Below are 25,561 nucleotides of genomic sequence, written 5' to 3' on the forward strand. Positions count from 1 at the left end.
CTCCAAAGGGTACCCTTAGGGGTCTGTGTCTGGGCCTAGAATCCCTGAGGACAGAGGCAGTGGCTCTGTAAAGCTTTCCATGCTTAGGGGATGCCCATCCGCCCTCACAGCCCAGGAGGCTCAGTCACCTTTTAAGACTGGCTACGCATTTGTCCTTATCACTTTTCCTTTGTTCTTCCCCATTCTGTCGGCATAGCCATTGTGCCATACTGTGTTTCTGTCTGTTAATTATAAAGCGGGTTATGTCCTCTTAACACCTCATACCACCACCAAACCGCCCAGCCAGCATGCCCGGAGCCAGGGATCCGAGTGCCACTCACCTGCCACACAGCATGCATGGCCCTGAGCCCTGCAGTCCTCTCTCGTGTGCTCACTGTAATGACCGTGTCTGGGAAGACAAAGGTAAAGCGAAGAGTGTGGACAATACTGCAGATAAATTGAACCTCGGAAGGAGGGACGGCATTGTACAGAAACAGGAGAAGTCAGTATCACAGACTGAGGAACGAGGAGCGGCCTGGGGAAGCCTCCCAGAGAGGTGGATTGGGGATGTAATGGGGGTGTCTGTCCTCTAGCAATGCCTGAGTGCAGGGACTGAGAAAGGACAGGAAAGATTCCGGTCGTGGGCCCTGGTTGTGCAGAGCCTCACGGGGAGAGGAGTGCTGCTAGGCTGGGAGCTGTAGGCTTGGTAAGGTTGAAGTAGAACTGGATTAAAATCCTCTGTTGAGGAGGCAGCTGTGTGCCCGAGCAGTTAAGCTGCCACTTGGGACGCCTGGGTCCCTCCCGTACCAGTGTGCTGGGTTTGAGTCCCAGCTGCACTTCCAGTGCCAACTTTCTGCTAACGAGCATCCTGGGAAACAGCAGGTGATGGCTCAAGGACTTGGGCCCCTGCCACCCACATGGGGGACCCACATTGAATTCCTGGCTCTCTTGGCTTTGGCCTGGCCCCACCTGAATGTTGCAGGCATTTGGGGGAATAAACCAGTACATGGAAATCCATTCTCTCTCTCTCTCTCTCTCTCTCTCTCTCTCTGCCTTGTAGATAAATAAAAATAAATTAACAAATGAAAAATTCTCTGACGGCCCCCCATAAATTTCAGGATTGTGGATAAACCACCTGCTTAGCTCACAGGGCCCTTCACGCTCTGACTTGGCCTCCATACTGCCTGTCTCCCTCATGTGCTTTTCACTCCCATCCCTGAGGTGGTAACGTAGGGACTGAGTGAATGTTGGCAGAGTGACTCAGTGCAGGTTGATACCAGATGTGACCAAGTGATGTCCGTACTGGGAAAGGGCGAGTTCACCAGTGGGGAAAGCAAGTTTGGATTTAGAGATTTTTTAATTTAAACTACCTGTATATTAACTACGTAGAATCTAGAAATTGTTAAAAGTAGAGTCTATGTTTCTTTAAAAAAAAAAAAAAAAAAAGGTTTCTGATGTGGTGGTGGTCGTGGTATAAGCTGCTGCTGAAGTGTCAGAGCAGCAAGTGAGAACAGAGCCGGAGAGGTGTCAGAGGACGACGAGTCAGCCATAGGACTGCAGCAGCAGATCTGGGTGTCCTGAAAGCCGAGGACGGGGGCGGAGTGACCGAGAGGCCACCCGAGTGCAAATCTGGTTGTATCCGTTGGCTTCAGCAATAAGTAGAAGTGATTAAAGATTCAAACAACGATTCTTTCATAGAGTGAACATAGGTTATTGTTTGGGGAGTTAATAGAAGAAGTTGAAATGAGCAAGTTCTGTTGTATTCATTACGGCGGGTTACAGGACACCAGTCTCGGGGCCGAATTCCGGAGTCTTTATTTCCGAAAGCAGTCAGCTGCGCTGGGGCACGTGCTCTACTAATCATGCAGCCCCGACGGAGCTGGGGTAAGCTTCTAAAGGCAAAATCACATCTTGTTGGAAGCTAATTACAAAGCCAAGCATTTGTTACAGAAGCTGGAACAAGCAAGGTTATGCTTATCTTGGGAGGCATCAAACACATTTCCCTGCGCTTAATGTAAACAAACCTTACCGATAACATTCTTTTTGTTTTTAAAAATTTATTTATGGGGGCCCGCGCTGTGGCACAATGGGTTAAAGCTCCAGCCTGCAGCGCCAGCATCCCATATGGCCCAAGTCCTTGGGCCCCTGCACCTGCATGGGAGACCTGGAAGAAAAAAGATTTATTTATTTATTTATTTATTTATTTGAAAGGCAGAGTTACAGCGAGGCAGAGGCAGAGAAGGGGAGGAGGGTCTTCCATCCGCTAGTTCACTCCCCAGATGGCCTCAATGGCTGGAGCTGAACTGATCCAAAGCCAGGAGCCAGAATCTTCTTCCGGGACTCCCATGCAGGTACAGGGGCCCAAAGACTTGGGCCATCTTCTAATGCTTTCTCAGACCACAGCCGAGAGCCGGATGGAAAGTAGAGTAGCCAGGACTTGAACCAGCACCCATATGGGATGCTGATATTGCAGACGGTGGCTTTACCCACTACACCACAGTGCCAGCACAGATAGCATTCTTACAAGGTTAGTTTTTGACTGGTTAGAAAAAGAGGATACTCAGGGACAAAATGGAGTGACTCTGGTCAGGCCACAGCTCACTAGCACCTCACTATTTAAATATTAAAAAGTTGCACAGCTTTTTGCTGAAAGAAGAAGCTATAGAAGGTGTGGGAGAGAGGAAGAGAAATGTCCAGCACAAGGTACACAGGGGAGCCTGGCACCCTGGTCAAGGGTAGGAGATGACCTTGGTCACGAGGGTGAGGCCACAGAAGGGCAGAGTCGCGTGCAGGAGGCAGGGGGGAGTGTGTCCGGTACAGAGGTGGGATGTTCTTGGTGCAGTAGGGAGCAAGGTCATCCGCTGAGAAGGGGGTCCATCTGCGGGCAGAAGTCCAATTTGGGAGGAATCACTGGTGCTAAGTAAAAGTGTAGAGAGGCTTACTAAGTAGAGTTTACTGAGTTTTCAGAAGATCGGCATTACCAGAAGCACACTGAAAACTATCATCAGCCTAAAGCCCTGCTGTGCCCGGAAATTAACAATTGAAACATTTCAGGGTGGACGTTGGCCCTAGAAGTTAAGACTCCACTGGGGATGCCAGTACCCCTTATCTGGTATCTGGGTCCAAGTCCTGGCTCCATTCTGATTCCAGCTTCCTAATAAAATTTACTCTGGGAGGCAACAGGTGATGGCTCAAGTACTTTGGTCCTGACACCCATGTGGGAGACCTGGACTGAGTCCAGCTCCAACTAGCAGATTGGAGATCTCGCTTTGTCTGTTTCTGTCTTTCTGCCTTCCAAATAAAATAAATTTTTAAAGAATTAAAATGTATCACAAAACTTAACATGTTTAAGAAACCATTTATTCTCATTAGAGCTAACATTTTATTATGATTACCAACAGCAATGAAAGGCCTAGAAAAATGTGTGGACTTTTAAAATAATGGACTGCATATTTAGTGTGGACAATTTGTTGTTGTTAGAAATCTGCATCTACCTGGCAGAGAAATCTTATCTTTGATGCATTGTAAATGAATATGAATATCAGGCTCCACGCTGTACACCAAGATTACTTGTTTGCTCTCTCTCTCTAATTACACTTGATAGCAGCAACTGGGTTTCATTGTCACTGTATTTTTATAATTCTTGGTCCAGTGCGTGGGCACAAAATAAATGCTTAAGAAATTTGTATACTGAAATTGTTTATCCATGTTTCTTTTAAGGTTTATTTATTTATTTTTGACAGAATTACAGAGAAAGAGGGAGATTATATTATACCCCCGGTGGCCACAACAGACAGTGGTTGGCCAGGCAGAAGCCAGGAGCTGGGTACCTCATCTGGGTCTCCCACATGGGTGCAGGGGCCCCACCCAGCACTTGAGCCATCTTCTGCTGCTTTTTCCAGGCCATTAGCGGGGAGCTGGATCCAGAGTGGAGCAGTTGGGGCCCACTATGACACAACACCAGCCCTTATCTGCTTATTTTTAAAATGTTAGGAGATAAGGGCCAGTATTGTGGTGCAGCAGGTTACACCTTGCTGTGACACAGGCATCCCATATCAGAGTACCAGTGTGAGTCCCAGGTATTCCACTTGCATCCAGCTCCCTCCTGTTGTACCTGGGAAGGCAATGGAAGATGATTCAAGCCCTTGGGCCCCTGCCACTCACATAGGAGAACTGACTGGTGTTTCTGGTTCCTGGCTGGGCCTAAGCTGTTGTGGCATTTGGGGAGTGAGCCAATGGATGGAAGATCTCTCCCTTTCTCTGTTGCTGTGCCTTTCCAATAAATAGATTTTTTTTTTAATCTTTGGATAATGTTTTTCTGAAAGTTTACCAGAGTAAATTTGTTAGGAAACTCTCCATTGTAAGGGACAGAATTCAGACTGAAACCAACTTAAATGAAAAAAAGAACAAAAACAACCGCATCAAGTTTACAGAGCAGAGTAGTAGGTGAATTGGCATCTGGCCCTGTGTGGTCCAGAGGCTCTGCACGGGTGAAAGCAGCCCTGCGTGTGCTCTGACTCTGAGCTCTGCTGCTTGGCCTTATGTTCTGCCAGGGTCCCCACCTGCTAGCACTGCCCCCAGGCGTATGTCACCCTCCAAGTGCCTCCAATACAAAGGTTACACCTTTTCCCCCAACACTTCCAGCCAGAGTTCTGAGGGCTCTGATAGGCTTGGCTTGAGCACCTGCCCCTCCATAATGGATCCTTGTGGTCAGGGGAGCTGAAGACACTGAGCTATCCCATCCACCCGCTGGTTGACGTGGTTTCCTGGGAACCTCTGGTGCTGCAGGGATGGTGGGGGAGCAGACACAACATAGGCTGCACAGCAGCTTCCCAGCTCCCTGTAGTTGCTTCTAGTGACATGAAATCAAACTGAATCATCTTTTTTTTTTTGGCATTTGAATGATACATTTGACTTGCTGAATCCAGGCCTCGCCTAGAGTGCGAATCCTTTCTGGAGGGAGATACTTGCAGATTAACAACGCAGACCTCAGCGATACTGCCAACTATACCTGTGTTGCCAGCAACATTGCAGGGAAGACCACAAGAGAATTCACTGTCTTTGTGAATGGTAAGAAAAATGGTGCCCTGTTTCTCAGCGTAGACGTTTAACCCAGGGCATGCATGTGAGCATACTGAAGAGATCCTTGTGGTTATCTCATTTATTTTGAAGAAGACAACAACATAGTATTTGTACTAGCATTTCGCAGTATTGCAAGTTAACGTAAAAAAAAGTACAGAAATATTACTGTATCTTAAAGGATGGTGTATGTTCAGTTGTTGTTGGCGTATCTTGATGTTTTGTGTCATTTGGATGTGAGCCGATACACTGAATCTCAAATGGCAAATGGCCCATCATTTAGTCCACATTGTTCATAGTTGTAGAGTATAATGTATGTGCTAGATGGAAACTGATATAGGACTATGCTTTCTTAAATACAGTATCTGAACACCAAAATTCAGGAGGATAATTTAGACTTTTCCCCAGAAGAGTCCCTTTGGATTTTTAGTGTATGAAAATTTTTTTACAGGCTGTTGGGTCACCCACACAGTCAGTATCTCTCTCTGATACTGAAATTAAAATGCAGGCTTTGTATTCCCACATGAGCTCAGTGATTAACAAATGCCTGTTCTGAGCTGTTCTGAGCTGTTCTGAGCGTGATTAACCACAGATGTGCCTTTTGCTAAAACAGCCCCCTCTCTGCTCTTTATTTAAAGTGAGTTACTCCAGTGTTAACATTCTCTCACCATTATTTGGCCAGAGTAAGAAGTATCATCTTTAATTTGCATCAGACCAGAGCTGGTTTGTGTTTGGTCTTCTTCCACAGAGATGTAGATTTTACGTACCACACCAGAGGTTTCACCTTCTCTTCCCCACCTACTCTTTTATTTTTAAACACAAAGTAATTTGAGTAAAACTACAGGATTAAATCACAACTCTGTTTATACTAACCTAGATTCGTGTAGACAAAGCTATATATTTGCTCAAATTATGTCTTCGGGGTCTTAGTCAAAGGCTATGTTATATGGTAAAGCTGAGTTTTCTTATATGTGTCTCTTGTTCAGTTCCTCCAAACATAAAGGGTGGCCCCCAGAGTCTTGTCACTCTCGTCAATGTGTCAGCTGTGTTGGAATGCTCAGCTGATGGCGTGCCAACCCCAAGGCTGACGTGGAGAAAGGACGGAGCCGTTCTAGCTGGGAATCAGGCAAGGTAACAATTCTGCAAACAGATGAAAAGTCCAAACATAAATCTTTAAGTCTTCCTTCCAGTGCATTATTTTGATCTTGTATCATTTAGAACTAGTTTTTCATGTTGATAACGAGCATGGAAATTTAGTATTTTAAAAGCGTGATCCCCCATGGCTTCTGTCTACACAATGATTACAGTCATTCACAATTGCAAGCCCATCTGCTAAGCACCTTCATGCCCTGTCCTCTTCCCACCTGCCTCCCGCCAGGAGTATGGTGACTGTGCGTCCACGTGAAACAGGAGCAACCTGCCATGACTTTCACTAGGTCTTTGAAGGGGTCCTGAAACGTGAGTGATCAGGATAGGCTGAGTCAGGAGGCCACTGGCCTCTTTCTTGCAGGTTCTCCATCTTGGAGAACGGATTCCTTCGGATCCAGTCGACACAGGTCACCGACGCAGGCCGGTATTTGTGCATGGCCACCAATGCTGCCGGGACAGACCGCAGGCGGATAGATTTGCAAGTCCTCGGTAAGTCTGCTTTTATACACAGCCTGGAGGCTTCGCATCCAGTCGTCTTTAATAGCCGAAACCAGTGAGGTCAGGAAGACCGTGACATCAAGGCTGTTTAAGTATGAGTTCAATGGCCAACAGGCAGCCCCGTGTTTCCTCCTCACTGCAGCTAAGTTGTCACAGTACTGTCAAATTCGCAGAGCCTTGTGGCTCTAACCGTGAGTGACGGTGCCAGCGGCCAGTTTCAGTCCAGCAGAAACGTCTCAGATGGCACAGGTTGCTGTCTTCCCCGCTAACTTGCTGACCTTGTTCCAGTTCCTCCCTCCATTGCTGCGGGTCCTACCAATGTAACCGCAACAGTGAATGTCCAGACTACCCTGGCCTGTGAGGCATCCGGCATCCCCAAGCCATCCGTCAAATGGAGAAAAAATGGGCATCTTCTTAATGTAGATCAAAATCAGAATTTATACAGGTAAGGAAGTCTTAATTGAAAGTCTCACAAATAATTTGGAAACTTTTTTTTAATAAGAAACAGCATTTTAAGTGTGCCAATGGGGGCAGCAAATACGTGAAGTATGAAGAATTGGCTAATGCAGAGAGTGTGTTTTTCTTAAAATGAGACTCAGTTTTGAACCAGAAAGTTTTGTGTAAGTGCAGCTTTTCCACACATAATCTCCACGGGACTGTCAGCAAGGCCTACAGCACTGAATATGTAGCCCGAGTTTAGCTCTTACTGGAATTTCATAAAGTAGAGGATGAAAACATCATAAAATGTTTTTATCTGTAAAAATCAATGCAAACTCTAACTGCAGGTCCAGTGTTACCTGGAAATGCCATTTAGATGTGTGGCAGCACGTGTGAGGAAGAAAAGCAGCGTCCACTACAATTTTCACATTCCTCCAGCTTTACTACGATAGCTCACGGCATGGCAATATATGGTTTTTAACAACTAAACTTGATGCTTTAGATTACACGTACCATTTCATCTGTCTCAGATGAGTTAATGTTATCCTGTCAAAGGATTGACCACAGTACTAAGAGCAAATGCTGTCATAGATCTTCTTTGGCAAGTATGAGTTCTGGTACACTAGGAAGTAGGAAAGGAGGAGGCTGCAGGGGAAACTGTGTCATTTCCTCTTTCTCATCCTGTTAACCTTTTGACATTGGGAGGTCAGCGACTTGAAAGTATGTGCTATTTAGCAAATGTACAAAGCTCCTGAAAAAGAAAGAATACCAAATATGGTTGCATTAAACCAAGTCATTTCTGTTCAGTCAGTATAGTTTGCAGTAAGCAAACAGGCATTGTAATTTAGATTTACTGAACATCACGCGTGACTGTTCACTCTGCTTCCTACACATTTGAAGTGACCCAGATTGCTTCGGTCTAGAAGTCAAGGGGAAGCGTTCCAGGTGCAGTATCTTTCTCCAGAGTAGCCATCGCATGTCAGGAGACCTGTAGCTACCCATCTGTCCAAGAAGAGAACTCAAATGGCAACCTGCGAAGTTACTGAGAAATGTAGAGATGATTTTTATAGACAGCGTTTGAGATGGTTCAGGAATGGATCCCGTGCGGCCATCAGGGTATTCACTGCACTAGATTCCTGTTAGGAAACCAGGATTGGTCATGCTGTAAGTATCAGAAAATGCAAGATTCCCACTTTAGACAGCCCTTCAAATGAATGCTTCCTGTCACTATCAAGTTTAAGCCCTATTAACCCATCAAAACCCTACAAACGTAACATCCAGTGCACAAAGTTTGCATCAAAGAAATGAAGCTCACGTTAACTGAGGGAGGAGACTGATGGCCCTCAAGTCGCCACATGAGCCAACTGGAAAAATGTCTGAAAACCGGCACACAGCATCTCGTGCTCTGAACTCTCTCGTAGGCTCCTCTCTTCTGGTTCTCTGGCGATCATCTCCCCTTCTGTGGACGACACCGCCACCTATGAGTGCACCGTGACAAACGATGCTGGAGAGGATAAGAGAGCCGTGGGCCTCACCGTCCAAGGTAGAATGGCTTCGCACGAGTCCAGGGTGGCCGCGGTAGTGCCATCATTAACCATGCCGCTGCTTCGCACAAGGCCTTCTTTTCTGCTCACCGAATGTTCACTCTCAGAGCAGAAAGAGGCGCTTGTGCAGCGGGCTGTGGAGCCTTCAGGGTTGGAGACATGCAGCTTGCTTGCTTCCTCTTGTCTCAGTCCCGCCCTCCGTAGCTGACGAGTCTGCGGACATGGTGGTGACCGCCCGGGCTCCGGCGGTGATGACCTGCGCTGCCGCGGGAGTTCCGTTTCCTTCCATTCACTGGACCAAAAATGGCGTCAGACTGCTCCCCAGGGGAGATGGCTACCGAATTCTGTCCTCGGGTAAGACCCAGCTCGGGATTTCACGTCTCTTGGTTGGATTAGTTATTAGCGAGGGGCCTTGCATGGCCTTCTGTTGTACCAAATAAATTTAGAATAAAATATGCCTGCGTTCCTACTCCTGGAAAAAAATGCAGTCAGACTCGGAAGGGGAGAAAGTGAAAGAAGGGAAAAAGTCTGGTTGCAAAAAATATGTGTGACTAATCTAAATATAATAAGTTTGTATTGATAATCTAAATATAATAAGCTTGATCGCTGGTGTTTCTGTGCCTATGTACTAAACCTAAGGATTGTCAGCTTCTGTTAGCTTTTTGCCAGAGTGAGCCTTTAGCTAGTAATTACTGTGTAAGACAGTCTGTCTGCTCTCCTAAGCTTCTGAAACTACAAACCTAATGCAGGGTTCACATTTCTGAGGCTTTTTTTTTTTTTAATTTAGCAGGGAAGGCTGTTTTAAATGCTATACTAAACAGATTTTTAAAAAAGATTTACTTAATTATAAATAAATCACAGAGAGAGAGAGAGAGAGAGATATCTTCCATCCACTGGTTCACTCCCCAGATGGCCGAAGCAAGCCCGGACCGGGCCAGGCTGAAGCCAGGAGCTTCATCCGGATCTCCCACGTGGGTGCAGGGGCCCAAGCACTTGGGTCATCCTCTGCTGCTTTCCCAGGCCATAGCAGAGAGCTGGATTGAAGTGGAGCAGCTGAGACTGAAGCAGGCACCCATATGGGACCCACTGTGCCACAATGCCAGCCCTGAGCAGTTTTTGAATATAGTAGCGACCATCATTTATGCAATGTGTAGTATTGAGGAGAAAAAATAATTCTCCTAAATGAAAGTATAGATTATTCATACTGGTGTTAGTGAAAACTTATCCCAGGGTTGATGTTGTGGTGCCAGGGAGTAAGCTGCCATGTGGGGCGCCTGCATCTCATAGCAGAGCCAGTTTAAGCCCTGCCGTTCTGTTTCTAATCCAGCTCCCTGCCAGTGGCTCCTGGGAGGCAGCTGATGATGGCTCAAGATCTTAGGCCCCTATCACCACATGGGAAACCCTGATGGAGTTCCTTGCTCCTGGCTTTGGCCTGGCCGACCCCTGGCTGTTTCAAGAATTTGGGGAGTGAACTAACACATAGAATGTACCTTTGCCTCTTGTTCTCCATTGCTCTGTATTTCCAATAAACAAAAGTAATTAAATAAACCTTAAAAAATAGAAATTGGGGTCCAAGCTGTGGCCCAGCGGGTTAAAGCCCCACCATGCAGTGATTAGTGATTAAATTAGTGGTGGCCTAGGGCAGGGGGTGCAATGGGGAGTGACTGTAATTGAGCACCAGTTTCTTTTTGAGTTGATAGAAAGATTCTAAATAAGACTGATGGGGCTGGTGCTTTGGCATAGCATATTAAGCTGCCATCTGCAATGCCAGCATCCCATATGGCCACTGGATTGAGACCCAACAGCTCCATCTTTGGTCCAGCTCTATGCTAATGCACTTGGGAAAGCAATGGAAGATGGTCCAAAGGAACCCTGCACCAATGTGGAAGACCAGGAGGAAGCCCTAGGCTCCCGGCTTCAGCCTGGCACAACCCCAGCTGAAGCAGTCATTTGGGGAGTGAACTAGTGGATGGAAAATCTCTCTCTCTCTCTGCCCATGCCCCTCACCCCATAACTGTATCTTTTAAATAAATAAATCTAACAAAAACAACAACAACAACAAAAAACAGGTGGACAAACCTGCTCTTGATAAAAACAAAATTTTATAAAAAATCACACTGTGATAATGATTGCTCTTTGTAAATGTGCTAAGATTATTGAGTTGGACATTTCAAATGAGTGACTTTCTTGATATGCAAATTATGCCTCAATAATGCAGTCTATAATAAAGGGGCTGGAGTTGTGGCATAGTAGGCTGAGTTGTTACCTGCAGTGCCGGTACCCCATATAGGCACCAGTTCAAGTCCCGACTGTTCAACTTCCAATCCAGCTCCCTGCTAATGTGCCTAGAAAAGCAACAGAGCATGGCCCAAGTCCTTGGGATCCTGCCACCCACATGAGAAACTCACATGAAGCTCCTGGCTTTGGCCTGGCCCAACCCAGCCCCAGCTATTTGTGGCCATTTGGGGAGTGAGCCAGCAGATGGAAGATAAATCAATCAATCTCTCTCTCTTTCAAATAAATCTCTTTTTTTTTTTTTGGACAGGCAGAGTGGACAGTAGAGAGAGACAGAGAGAAAGGTCTTCCTTTTTGCTGTTGGTTCACCCTCCAATGGCTGCTGTGGTAGGCGTGCTGCGGCCGGCGCACCGCGCTGTTCCGATGGCAGGAGCCAGGTGCTTATCCTGGTCTCCCATGGGGTGCAGGGCCCAAGCACTTGGGCCATCCTCCACTGCATTCCCTGGCCACAGCAGAGAGCTGGCATGGAAGAGGGGCAACCGGGACAGAACCGGTGCCCTGACCGGGACTAGAACCCGGTGTGCCGGCGCCGCAAGGCGGAGGATTAGCCTATTGAACCGCGGTGCCGGCCAAATGAATAAATCTTAATGATAATACAATAGTACTGTTCCCAGCTCTCCAGGGGTACAAGTATGAACATGAGCCAAGTACCTATGTGCTAAGTGCGGAAGACATGAAAATGGGAGACATGATTAACTGAACTAGGAAACCAGGGAGGTGCACTATACCTTAAACCTTTTCCTTTTTAGGAACAATTGAAATATTCTCCAGCCAGTTAAGCCACGCTGGAAGGTACACTTGCGTTGCTAGGAATTCAGCCGGTTCTGCACATCGCCACGTGACCCTTCATGTCCAAGGTGTGTGAGGCTGTTTGCTTATTTAAAGCTTGCCAGCTTTGGGTAATTTTTTGTTTATTATTGTGTTTTTTTTTTTTTTTGGAGTGTTTATTCTTGAAATGTGACCCTGTCTGGAGCTATGGACCACAGTATTATCTTGGGGGTAGGAGAGCCTCAAGATGTTTTTCAGTAGATTAAAACAGACACACATGGCAAGTCACGCAAAATAACCCCATGATTATTTTGCTTGGATTTTTCCCTCCATTCCTGTGTGTCTGCTGCCAGTAGAGGCCCTCTGATGCAAGGTGTCTGTCACAGTGAGACTCAGAGAGCAGTGCAGTGGCATTCCTTTCTCTCTGGGGCAGTCGCATCACCCTTGTTGTGGCGTTTTGCATTTGGGCCTGTTGAGGCTCATCACTGCTGCCACCCTGCTGCCCTCAGCCGGGGCTGTTACTTCCTGTTGTTGATTGGCTTTGACAGAGCCTCCAGTCATTCAGCCGCAGCCCAGTGAACTGGACGTCATCCTGCACAATCCCGTTCTGCTGCCGTGTGACGCCGCAGGGACACCCAGCCCTTTCATCACGTGGCAGAAAGAAGGCATCAACGTGCTCAGCTCAGGTACCTGCCCCTGTGTCTGTCTAGAGACGTCTGGCACGTTGGGTGTTTTATAAACCACGAGTCAGTACGGTTTTCCCAAGCCAATAAAAACCCCCCTCTGCTTTGTGATGCTGACGTAGGGCAAAGCCGTGCGGTGCTCCCTGGCGGCAGCCTGCGGATCTCCAGAGCCGCCCGCGAGGATGCTGGAGTTTACGTGTGCGTGGCTCAGAACCCAGCCGGGACGGCCTTGGGAAAAATCAAGTTAAATGTCCAAGGTACCTAAGTCACTCATCCCTGTCTTCAATTCAGTCTGTCCCAATGTGTGCCTCACATGCAGGCATCTAAGGTGATGGCTGCCTTTCTCCTGCCATTCTCAGCTGTCTGAATTTCCACTGTCCTGTTGTTTTCCTCTTACCCTGAGGAAACAATAAGTCTAGTGCGTGTTTTTTTAGCTCTTGTTTCTGTGAGAAAACAGGAGCCCTTCAGATTTTGAACTCGTGTGACCTGCCTGTGGCACAGTAGTTTCCACGGATCGATGGCTCCGTCCCTGCATTCTCAGTTAGTCGTAGCCAACTGCAGTCCTAAAATACAAAGTGGAAACTTCAGAAATAATTCCTGAGTTCCAGCTGCACACCACTCTGAATGCTGTGAAGAAATCTCATGCCGCCCAGAGCATTCCACCCGGGATGTGAAGCGTCCTTTGTCCAGCGTGTCTACTCTTCGTACTTTGCCTACCCATCTATCACTTGGTGGCGATCAGGATTCTCGGATCAGAGTACCACAGTTCTTGTGTTCAGCAGAGCCTGATTTGACTTAATAATGCCCCAAGGTGCGAGAGTAGCGATCCTAGCAGAAGATGGCGCAAGTGCATGGGCCACTGCCACCCACGTGTGGGAGTCCAGGATGGAGCTCCTGGCTTCGGCCTGGCCTAGCACTGGCTGTGGTGGGTCTTTGCAGAGTGAACCAGTGGACGGAGATCTTTTCTCTGTCTCTCCCTCTCTCTCTTTACTCTTCCTTTCAAGTAACTAAGACAAAGCAGGCATTTTTTGTGTATGTTTTCATGTTTAACTGTGGGGCAGTGCATTGTTTAGAGGTCCAAGAAAGGTGAGGACAATGGAGAAGATGACAAATGAGAGGGCAGAGCTGTTCAAGGAAAACTGATGGCAGTCGGGCAAGGACGGCACGCCAAGAAGGGAGTGGGCAGGCTCATTGAATGCAATCAAGTCAAGTGGATCAGGACCCAAAGTTGTCATCAGTGTCAGCAACATAGAAGTCATAGAAAAGAAGCTTCCAGATTTGAGGAAGTTTTTCACATTAAATGATTAAAAGTATCGATACAGGAGCAGTAAAGAGACAAATACATTAAACAACTGAAAGCGTTTCAATATTCCCGAAGTAGAGGCAGGTATTTGGTGCAGCAGTTAAGATCCTTCATGGTGTGCCCTTCCATCCCAGATGCAGTGCCTGGGTTCGAGTCCCGGCTGTACTTCCAGCTCTCACTTCCCGCTAAGGAGCACCCTGCAAGGCAGCAGATGATGCCTCAGGTGGCCGGGCCCCTGCTACCCATGTGGGAGACCTGAATTGAGTTCTGACCTTCTGCCTTGCCCAGCCCTGGCTGTTGCAGGCATTTGGAGAGTGAACCAGTAGATGGAAGAGTGTGTGTGTGTGTGTCTGTCTGTCTGTCTTTCAAATAAAAATCAGTTAATAAATATTCTAAAATTAATCATAAAAATATATGTTCTAGGGCATGAGAAGTTCTGAATAGGCTGTCTCCTTGCAGGTACATTATGTAATAATCATGAGCACAAATGTTACCAAACAATTTTGGTAACTATAAATAGTCTTTTTTAAAAGATTTATTTATTTGAAAGGCAGAGTTACAGAGAGGCAGAGAAAGAGGTCTTCCATCTGCTGATTCACTCCCCAAATAGCCTCAACAACCTGACCTGTACCGATCTGGCCAGGAGCCAGGAACTTCTTCTGGGTCTCCCACATGGGTGCGGGACCATCTTCTGGTTTTCTAGGCCATAGCAGAGAGTTGGATTAGAAGTGGAACAGCTGGGACTCAAACCAGTGCCCATATGGGATGCCAGCACCATAGGAATCCTATGTCACAGGGCCAGCCCTGCTATAGTCTTTGCCATGGTTATTTGTAATTACTTCTTGTGCCTTTGTACAATGGATTCTTTAAGACAGAGTAGAAAATCTAGGCCCGTGTCTGAGCAGGGACCCTGTGCCAATGCTTGGAAGGGAATCCTTATCCTAAGCCCTCCCATAAGTTTCTAAAGAAGTTGGAAGAGTTTTTCCCTATATAATTATTTTCAATGATCTATTCATTTATTCACTCATCCAAATAATACTTTATTAAGCATGGCCACTGTTATGCAACACCATGCTAAGTTCTGCAGCAAATGCGTGAGTGGCAGTATCTGAGCGGTTGACTATTTTCCAAAATGCTAAGGCTCTATTTTGAAAGTTTCAGTGCCTGAATTGAGTCACACGATTCATGTCTGTTTAGGAAAATACTTTCATTGGCACCGCCTACATTTTCCAGACACAGAAACCTTCATGGATATGCTTATCACCTCATTTAAAACTGACTTCTCTTACATTTATTTGTTAGCTGCATTGAGGCTGGTTTTCTGCAGTGATCTTAGGAACTTGAAGTGTGGGTTCCTTTCGGATGACTTGAGGGCTTTGTTTCTGGTCATTTGTTAGAGCAGTGTCACAAGGTGTCCTTGTGCAGCCACACTGTTAAGATGAGGTTTGAACTCCCTCTCTTGCAGTCCCTCCAGTCGTCAGCACGCACCCACTGCAGCACATCATTGCCGTGGATCAGCCCATCTCGCTGCCCTGCGAGGCCGACGGCCTCCCTCCACCTGATGTCACCTGGCACAGAGACGGCCATGCGATTGCAGAGTCAGTGCGCCTGCACATCCTCGCTTCCGGGGCTCTGCACATAGCCTTCGCTCAGCCGGGCGACGCTGGTCAGTACACGTGCGTGGCGGCCAACGTGGCTGGGTCGAGCAGCAGGAGCACCACGCTCACTGTCCACGGTAGGTCAGTTCCCGTGAGTTATTTCAGTCTTCACATGACCCTGGTGATGACAAGAGACCACCTAGAGCATATATAATGGCGATGAAACCTGGTGACATCGGCAATCCAAAGATTGTGTACGTGGGCGTGTGTACGCGCACCTGCTTTCAGATATCTCTTCTGTGGGCTCGCATGCGTATGTGAGAAGAGCTTTGCGTTGCCGAGATCACAGACATGTTACCAGTGATCCTCCCCCATGTGATTGTCATTATCTGTGCTTGGCTTTTGTGGCTCTTCTGCCTTACTCCCTGAGCTGCCAGCTGTCTCGTCCATGGGACCTCTGTTATAACAACAGAGCTGAGCCTAATGGAAATTGGAGATCCGTCTGACTCCGTACAGCCATCCTTGCTGCATGATGGAGGTCCGCTCTGAGAAATGAACAGTTCGGTGGTTGTGTTGTTATATGGGCACCACAGTGTGTACCGACTGGACAGCTCACAGAAGCTAAGACGTCACTGGGCCACAGAATCTATGGGGCCACTGTCATATGCACAGCCTGTGCTTGACGGAAACATTGTGTGGTGCATGACTATTTCAATACAGCAGAATACTTACACACACATTTTTATAAAAGAAATATTTATTTTTGTATTGACAATGGAAAATATCTAAAGTTCAGCATTGTAATATTTTAGTTTTATTGTGTATTTTAAGATTAAAAATAGAACTATTAATCAGAGTGGTAGGAAACAATACCAAATTAAACTATTCCCACTTAACTATTTTCAGAGATAATTCTTGTTTTAATAGAGTTTCTGCTAATTTTTTCAAATGTCTTTGAAAGCTATTTCTGTGTTTTAACTGTATTGAGTATCTGACAGTTTCAGTTATTGAGACAATTTCAAGTGGAGGCATATTTAAAAAAATTTTTTAGAGGCAGAGTGATAACTCCTACATGCTGATTGATGATCCAGGTGCCCGTGGTGGCCTAAAACCAGAACAGGGGCTGAATCTGAGAGGCAGAACTCAGTCTAGGTCTCCTGGGGATGGCAGTGGCCCAGTCACTTGGGCCATCACCACTGCTTCCCAGGGTCTGCATTAGAAGGAAACTGGAGTCAGGACCAGAAACCAAGTGTAGAATCCAGGCACTGCAATACGGGACACTGGCATGTTAACCGCTAGGTCAAATGCCCACCCCATAAGTAGAAGCGTTTTTAATTAAAAAGATTGTAATTTAGCCAGTATTAAAAATCATCATTTATAGGTTGCCATTGTGTTACAAGTTAAGCTTTACCTGCAGCACCAACAACCCATATCAAAGCACCGGTTCAAATTCTGGCTGCTCAGCTTCTGCTCCAGCTCCCTGCTAATGTGCCTGAGAACGCAGCCAGAAGTGGTCTGAATATCTGGGGGGACCCAGAATGGGGTTCCTGGCTTTGACCTAAGCCAGCCTGGACAGTCCAAACCATCTGGGGAGTGAACTAGCAGATGGTTCAAAACTGAGTGTCAGGGTATTCAGTACATTCAAACATATTAGAATTCTTGCTGGCATCAGAAATACTGATTGCTTTCATAGTAGCAAACAGATATCTTAATTTTTAAAAATAGGTCTTACAAAATTGTCCTCAAAAGAACCTTCTGTGTGTGAATTTCCAGTGTGTATGAGGTATTGTTGAACTCAACTTCCCGCATGACTACCATTTTTAAACCCTCTGTAGTTCCTCCCAGGATCCGAAGTACAGAGGCACACTACACAGTCAGTGAGAACTCGCGAGCCATCCTTCCCTGTGAGGCCGATGGGATCCCCACGCCAGCAATCAGCTGGGAAAAAGACAGTGTTCCTTTGGCTAACTTGTTAGGAAAATACACGGCCGAACCATATGGAGAACTCATTTTAGAGAATGTTGCGGTAAGTTTCAGGACATAAATAGATAAAGCCAGACTACTAATTCACCTTCTTAAAAATTTTCATAATGCAGCTTGGAAATGTATTCTTCAATCATGAAAGAAAGAATGCTTGTAAATTCAGGTCACAATATCAAATTAATGGACCAGGCATTTGGCACAGTGATTAAAGTGTCTGAGTTCCAGTCTTGGCTGCCAGTCTTCTGATCCAGTTTCCTGCTCCTGCACACCTGGGAGGTAGCAGGTTGTGGCTCAAGTGCTGCGTCTTGGCTTTGACTTGGCTGAGCCTGGCTATTGCAGGCCTTTAGGAAGTAAACTAGTAAATGGAAAATCAATCAATCTCTCTGTCTCTCTCCCTTTCAAATAAAATGCAAATAAGTAAGTTTTTGAAAAATTTTTTTAAACTTTTATTTAGTAAATATAAATTTCCTAAGTACAGTTTATAGATTATAATGACTTTTTCCCCCCATAACTTCCCTCCCACCCACACCCCTCCCGTCTCCCACTCTCTCTCCCTCTCCCATTCCATTCACATCAAGATTCATTTTCAATTATCTTTATATACAGAAGATCAATTTAGTATATATTAAGTAAAGATTTCATCAGTTTGCACCCACACAGAACATAAAGTGTAAAATACTGTTTGAGTACTAGTTATAGCATTAATTCACATTGGACAACACATTAAGGACAGAGATCCCACATGAGGAGTAAGTACACAGTGACTTCTGTTGTTGACTTAACAATTTGACACTCTTGTTTATGGCATCAGTAATCTCCCCAGGCTCTAGTCATGAGTTGCCAAGGCTATGGAAGCCTTTTGAGTTCGCCGACTTTGATCTTACTTAGACAAGGTCATAGTCGAAGTGGAACTTCTCTCCTCCCTTCAGAGAAAGGTACCTCCTTTGATGGCCCATTCTTTCTACTGTGATCTCATTTGCAGAGATCTTTCATTTAGGTCCTTTTTTTGTTTTTGTTTTTGTTTTTTTTTTTGCCAGAATGTCTTGGCTTTCCATGCCTAAAATACACTCATGGGCTCTTCAACCAGATCCGAATGCCTTAAGGGCTGATTCTGAGGCCAGAGTGCTGTTTAGGACATCTGCCATTCTATGAGTCTGCTGTATAACATGGGAAGTGGGATACACAGAAGTTTTTGAAAAACTAACTTTACATCTGCAAGGGTACTACGACAAGTTTGTGGGGAAAGAGTTTGGGCATTTAGACTTGTGATATTTGTGACTGCCCCCACATCTATGGTTTTGACACTGGGAATACATCAGGGAACAAAAGAATCAAAAATCTACCCTCATGGAGCTTTTTTCTAGAGGAAGAAGATAGACAATAAAAACTAAAACTAATAAACAGTGTATGTAACAAGTCAGAATGGGTGTCAGGGGTTGGAACAATGCAGGCTACAGTTTGAAATAGAATGTTCAGAGTAAGTCTCTTTGTGAAGGGGACATTTGAGAAAGACCAGAGGAAATGAGCTAGCCAAGCAGACACTTGGAGGAGGGGCCTATCAGGCAGAGAAAACCTGAGGTGGAAACGTGCCTGATGGAGAAACAGGAGGCCAGCAAAAGCAAAGAAAGAGAACGAGTAGAGAAAGATGGCAGAGGAGTCCTGTGGGTCTTGTTGGAACAATGGCACCACTTTTGCTCAAAAATTAAAGTCTGAGGTCTGTTTTTAAAATTGTTCACATTATTGGAGAGACAGAGATGACAGAGAGAGAGGGAGCTTCCATCCACTGGTTCACTTCCCAGAATGCCCACAACAGCCAGGGCTGAACCAGGCCAAAGCTAGAGCTTAGAACTCTATCCAGGTTCCCACATGTGTGTCAGGAGCCCAGAGACTTCAGCCATTGCAGGTTTTCTCTGTCTTGTGTTTCTGAAAGATTGCTTTGGCCATGATGACGAGAACAGATGGTAGGGAGCAAGGCCACAGGCAGAGAGGCCTGTTGGGAAGAGTAGGGGCAGAGGAGACGTGATAGAACTCAAAGTGGAATGTATGTGAGCAGAGGAGGAAGGAGAAGTGGTAGGATTCTGCATGTTACTTGAAGCTAGAATTACCTAATGGTTGCAAGCAAACGGTGAGAAAAATAAGAATAACTAATGTCTGAGATGTTGCATGTACAACTGGTAGAACGCAATACTTGTCAGCTGAGGTGGTGACATCTACAGGGACACAGCAAGGGGCAGGAGACAGGGGGCTCCGTCTGGGGCATGATTGAAGTGTGTCGCAGGCGTCCAAGCAGAGTTGGAAGAAGTTTGCTGACGATCACCAGCCTATCTAGAGCATACTTAGAGCCAGAGCACAGGATGAGAGTCACCCACGGATGGCGTTCAGAGGACCAAATATGGAGTCTTCTGCCATGTGCCTGTGATGATGTGATTGTTGAGGGCGAGGTGGAGAGGAAGCAGCAGGGAAGCGGGGGGCGGGGGGGGGAGGTGTTTATGTGTCCTGGGAGCCAGGGGAGACACCACACGAGAGAGAGGGGAGAGCTGCTGCCAGTGTGCAGGTGAGCTGAGTGAGGAGCGCTGGCTGTGGGATCCAGCAGGTGAGCCAGAACTACGGGTAGAATCGCCTCACTGCTGTTGCCGTTTCTCTATGCTATCAGCCTTCGGGAATTTGTGCATTGCACAGCGGCAGTGCACTTCGGGTTAGTCAACTCTAGAATATTCTGATGTTTCTGAAATCGCACGACTATGAAGTGATTCCTTTAGTTCTGTACGATTTGGGCTAACGTTTAAACCCTTATGCATTTTAAAGTACATTATGTAACAGGAAACCTGATGATTTAGATGAAACGGTGAAAATTTGAATAGTCTGTATGTAAGTTTGTTCTTCGGGGACCAAGCTGTGCAATTCTTTGTGTAGAATGTGATGTAAGGTTGAGTAATTTGAGTCACTGATTTCTCTTACTTTAGTTGGAGGATTCAGGCGTCTACACCTGTGTCGCCAGCAATGCTGCAGGTGAAGATTCGCACACTGTCAGCCTGGCTGTGCATGTTCTCCCCACATTTACAGAACTCCCTGGAGACGTGTCACTGAATAAAGGGGAACAGCTCCGACTGAGCTGTAAAGCAACCGGCGTTCCATTGCCCAGGCTGACGTGGACCTTCAATAACAACGTCATCCCAGGTGGGTGACTTGGTTCTTTGTTTAAGATTTATCTTTTTATTTTCAGAATGAGAGTTACGAAGGGAGAGGGAGGAAGACCAAGAGAGAGAGAGAGAGAGAGAGAGAATGAATCGATCTTCCATCTGCTGGTTCACTCCCCACAAGGCTGTTAACAGCCAGCAATGGGCCAGGCTGAAGCCAGGAGCTTCATCCAGATCTCTGGCGTGGGTTTTTGGGACCCAAACACTCAAGCCATCTTCCACTGTTTTTCCCAGGCCATTAGCAGAGAGCTGGATCAGAAGTGGAACAGCTGGGACTCAAACTGGTGCCCGTATGGGATGCCAGCATTGCAGGTGGTGGCTTTACTCGCTATGCCACGGTACTGGCCCCAGTGACTTAATTCTTAACACATGAATAAATGTACCCATATAGAACATTAGACTCATCTATTTCCGTAGCTGCAGGAATTGATCAAAAGGTTGTAAAAGAAGAATTTATTGCTGTACGTTCTATGTGTGCATCTGCTTGGCTTTTACCCTCTACCCAGTATATGAGGGTATTTCAAAAAGTTCAGGGAGAAATGAAATAGAAAGATAAGTTTATTTTTGTGAAAAAAAATTTTTGAAATCCACTTATAATTTTTTCATAATACCTATTTTCCATGACCTTTTTGAATACCCTTCATATATGTTCTGGTATATGATTCTTCATATATGTTCTTTGTATATGTTCTCGTATATGATTCTTTGGAAAGGATCAATTGATAGCGGGGCCATACACATTACAAGTTGTAGGTGAATTTTTTAATCTAAAAATAATCTATCTCCCCCATGAGAAGACAGTATTGTATGAGAAGATTTAAAAAAGTTAGTAGAAAAATTTAATTGGAAGAGAATTTTATTTTGGTGGAAAAAATTTTTGAAGTCCATGCATATTTTTTCCATAACCACATTGTCTGGATTTTCTAAGGATTCCTCATTTGTAAAGGAGTAGCCTTATCCCACCTGACATCCCTCCTCAGGGTTCAACAGACAGAGGTAGCCTGAAGAGTGACCCAGGTTTACAGAAGAGAACGCTGCTCCTCACTGTGCGAATCGGGCCGTGCCACCGTGCAGGGCAGTTTATGTAGGAAGCGACCACTCACAATGGGTGCCTGAGGGTAGGGGAGCAACTGGAAGCCAAACACCCTCATCCCTGGGGAGACAGATATGTACTTATCTAGTAGCTTTTGTCATTAGCATAAGGACATTGTTAGCACTAAGATGTTATCTATCTCAAAACTGAGTTCTGGAGTGTTGGACAATGGTGTGACTAAATTTCGTGCTAGAAAGGTAGTAATCCACAATGAGTTTTTTTCCCTATAATACAGACTTTTGTTAACTATAACTCATCAATTATATGTTACCTGAATAATAACAATAAGACACCTCACTAAGGAAAAAAAACACTCTAAAAAATCAGCACTACTGTCTGAAGGTATAGTACTAATTTAGCTATTTAAAACTGAAGACTTAATTTTCCACTGAATATTTAGCAGCATGGAAGTTTCAATAAAGAAAAGCAGGCACAGTAAACCTACGTCACATAATTAGATACTGCCTGGGGTAGTCAGAATCTTATTTAGTGTTAGTTGTTTTAGGATTAGCATGTTTACCCGATGTTCTATTGCAAATAGCATAACTGCCTTTGTAAATATTTATATCTTTTCCATTTATGATTTGTGGAGAAGCTTAAATTACTACAGATTTGATCTTGTTGTCATTATTACCTAACTAGCATATGTTTTTCATGATTTCCCCTCGGAACTGCCAAGTTAGCTGAATTATAGCTGCAAAGGTTTTCATGTTTTTGATGTAAATTGTTGGGGAGGAAAAGTGGTGGTGATATAAAAGAAATGGAAAAGGTCACATTTCTGAATCAAAGATCTTTGAAACCCAGAAAGTCTGTGAGCCAGCCTTAAGCAACACATTTAGATGAAAGGTGTGCTTTAAATCTAAAACAATTTTTCAAAGATGTTTATTTTCCTTCCCTTTTTCTGTTCCCTCTGCTGTTTTTCATTCTTCAGAAAACTGTCTATAGACATAGCAAATAGCTCGAGGGCAGGAGCTGTGGAAAAGGCTCTGTGCCAGTGTCATGATGCGATCAAGTTGGTTCAGTGGCTGGACAACTCATAAATCTAACCTGCGAAATCCTGAGCTGACATGAAGCTCGCTAGGTTACTGAGAGGCGATTGTGTTGACTGCTGACTTGTTTCCCTCAGCCCGCCTTGGCAGTGTCCACGGACACAGCGAACTTGTTGTTGAAAGAGTGTCCAAGGAGGACTCGGGTACCTACGTGTGCACCGCAGAGAACAGCGTTGGCTTTGTGAAGGCAATTGGGTTTGTTTACGTGAAGGGTAAGTAAAAGTGCTCTGTGGCTCATTTCTAATCCATTTACGGTGAATGCTTTGTGTTTGTCTCTGTGTTTGACTCCTTGCTATGTAGTAGGACAATACAACTTCGGTTTATTAATCCAGTTAGTCCTATTTCTCACATGCAAATTCATGTGGGAGAAAATAGGAATTTTCAACTCAAAAGTAGGTGAGAAATAAGTCAAGAGGTCATTTCACACAAAATGGAAGCATCCTCCAAGAGCTGACATTGACGAACTTCTCTGATGATTTAACAGGAGCAGTTGATTCTGGAAAACGCATGAGTTTTTTTTTAATATAATTTTTTTTTATATAAGCTGAAGAAATTTCAAATATTTCATATATACAGATTTAGGAACACAGTGCTACTTCCCGCCCTGTTCTCCCTCCCAGACTCCCACCCTCACATTTCTAAATTACCCTTCTAACTGGGCTGAAAAATACAAAGACATTGTCAGCCCTTACTTGTGCTTCGTCCCTGTCTTGTGTTGTCTCCAGAACCTCCGGTCTTCAAAGGTGATTACCCTTCAAACTGGATTGAGCCACTCGGAGGTAACGCAGTCCTGGACTGTGAGGTGAGAGGAGACCCTGTCCCAACCATCCAGTGGAACAGAAAGGGTGTGGACATTGAAAGTAGCCACAGAATCCGGCAGCTGGGCAACGGCTCCCTGGCCATCTACGGCACTGTGGTAAGTCACGCCAGAGTCAGTGCACACTGGGACTGCCCCCGCTCGAATGCCCTCCATGAGAAGATTCTCAGGTTTACAGATCTGAAAATCTGAGTTACTGAGTTCTGAAAGACTGAAGCAGTGGTTGAAGTTGGCATAATAGCCCTGGATGTGTGGGCAGTAATAAGATAATTCTGTTGCTGCGTTTCTGATCCTTGACCTGTTATTTTAACTTTAGGAAATGACCTCCTTCAATCTGTTTTAGAACAAGGAAATCGAAGAATCAAAAGCACACAAATAAATTATGGGGTAAATTTCATCAGTAAGCAGATAACTACCAGACTTTCCCAAGGCTTCAGGAATCTAGAATTAGTGGTGCTTTGGGTTATTGTTCAAACTGTGGGAGGGGGTGTCTCATGACCCCAAAGTGAGGTGTTCTATCCAAAAAAAATTTTAAAATAGAATACATATCATTAAACTCAACATTTGGCAGTCCTCTTAGGTGTTTCATTGTTTAATTAATTGAAATAATTATTAAAATATATTATGGGGCCACCTAATCCAGGGGACCCTTCATTTTGTTCTCCTTGATTCGCCCCCAGTGTTAGCTGTTGTAATTGGTCCTTTACTTCTGAGGCTACTCCCCCTACAGTGCTGTGACATTCATAAACTCAACATTAATTCAGTGCCACATTTCCTTTACACAGATATGACTGTTACTGAGGTCCTTGGTACTTACTCGAGTACCAATATTAATTTTTCATCACATGACTTCAGACTCCTAGCTCTGCAGCTGTAGCCCTGAAGCCCTTCCAAGTTGCATTCCCCACTGCCTGCTAGAAACTTCTATTGGATGCATTGAACTCTCGTCTAAGTCAAAATCTGTCTTCCCCTCCCAGCGTTCTCTACCTCCTGCACATCAGTTCTCCTGTTTCTATGACGGAAGCTTGCATTCTCCTATTCACAAGTCCTTTGAGGAACTATGAGTCTAGTCAACAAATCTGAATTCGTGTAACACACCTATTTTGCTATGCTCCATACAAGGTTACTTCAGAAGTTCATGGAAAATGGAATTAAAAGATAACTGTATTTCGGTACATAAGATTTTGAAATCCACGCGTAATTCTTTCATGATATGCATTTCCCATGAACTTTTGTAGACACCTTCGTCTGGATTACATCATGATTTGCATTCTGTGATTCATTATGATCAGTAAATTTGTTTTTCACTTTTTCTTCTACATCTGACACTCTGCTGACAGGCCCAGTTTAATGTATTTTTAATAATCTCCCTTTAGGACTCAGTATTTATCCATTTATACTGATTATTTTAAGGCTTCTTAGGTATCTGTAAGAATGGTATTGCTATTTTTCATTAGTAAGGTGATTTTAGATAAAAGGTTACATAAAAGGTTTAGATAAAAGTACTGTTATTCCTAGAGATCAATGATAGGTTCTTTTGGAAAAGTTTAGACTTGGAAGTTATGTTTCTCTTCCATTCTCCCTCCCCCTTCTCGTCCCCCTCCTCTTTAAACCTAGTTATGATGATTTTGTATATTTATATTTATATATATATTACATTTATATATATTATATAATGTATATATGTTGGTGGTTCTATTTTTGTTGAAAAATGTCTTCTCAAAAATTAAATTTCAAATACGCTAGCATCATGGTGAAAAACACATTGATCGCCCTTTTGTAAAATGTGGTCTGTTTCTATAGAATGAAGATGCCGGGGACTACACGTGTGTGGCCACCAACGCTGCCGGGGTGGTGGAGCGCAGCGTGAGCCTGACTCTGCAGAGTAAGCCACTTTGTCCGACACTGTTTAAGGAGTATCACCCACAGGGTGGCCAAGGAGTGTCACCCACAGAGTGGCCAAGCAGGGTCACCCACAGGGTGGCCGTCTTCTTTAGCTTCAGAGCAAGCACGCACATGGTAGCTTTCAAAGAGTCTTACTTAGTATTTGACTTAGGATGGAGCAGATGTCATCAAGCACGAAAGTGA

At 45.0% G+C, this 25,561-nt stretch overlaps 1 protein-coding gene across 1 annotated transcript in view; it reads left to right on the plus strand.

Annotated features, from left to right (window-relative positions):
* Positions 1-25,561, plus strand: part of HMCN1 (hemicentin 1) — a 447,479-nt gene that overhangs the window by 368,315 nt on the left and 53,603 nt on the right. The window contains exons 75-89 of the mRNA XM_062211414.1: positions 4,908-5,049; positions 6,045-6,189; positions 6,569-6,696; positions 6,994-7,150; positions 8,565-8,686; positions 8,877-9,041; positions 11,732-11,839; positions 12,299-12,436; positions 12,556-12,690; positions 15,202-15,471; positions 17,170-17,360; positions 20,281-20,494; positions 22,734-22,868; positions 23,382-23,572; positions 25,277-25,358. Coding sequence (XP_062067398.1) covers positions 4,908-5,049; positions 6,045-6,189; positions 6,569-6,696; positions 6,994-7,150; positions 8,565-8,686; positions 8,877-9,041; positions 11,732-11,839; positions 12,299-12,436; positions 12,556-12,690; positions 15,202-15,471; positions 17,170-17,360; positions 20,281-20,494; positions 22,734-22,868; positions 23,382-23,572; positions 25,277-25,358 — 2,323 coding nt within the window. The remainder of the gene's footprint in view (positions 1-4,907; positions 5,050-6,044; positions 6,190-6,568; positions 6,697-6,993; positions 7,151-8,564; positions 8,687-8,876; positions 9,042-11,731; positions 11,840-12,298; positions 12,437-12,555; positions 12,691-15,201; positions 15,472-17,169; positions 17,361-20,280; positions 20,495-22,733; positions 22,869-23,381; positions 23,573-25,276; positions 25,359-25,561) is intronic.

Source organism: Lepus europaeus, chromosome 14 (genome assembly GCF_033115175.1).
Source record: "Lepus europaeus isolate LE1 chromosome 14, mLepTim1.pri, whole genome shotgun sequence".
Lineage (NCBI taxonomy): Eukaryota > Metazoa > Chordata > Mammalia > Lagomorpha > Leporidae > Lepus > Lepus europaeus.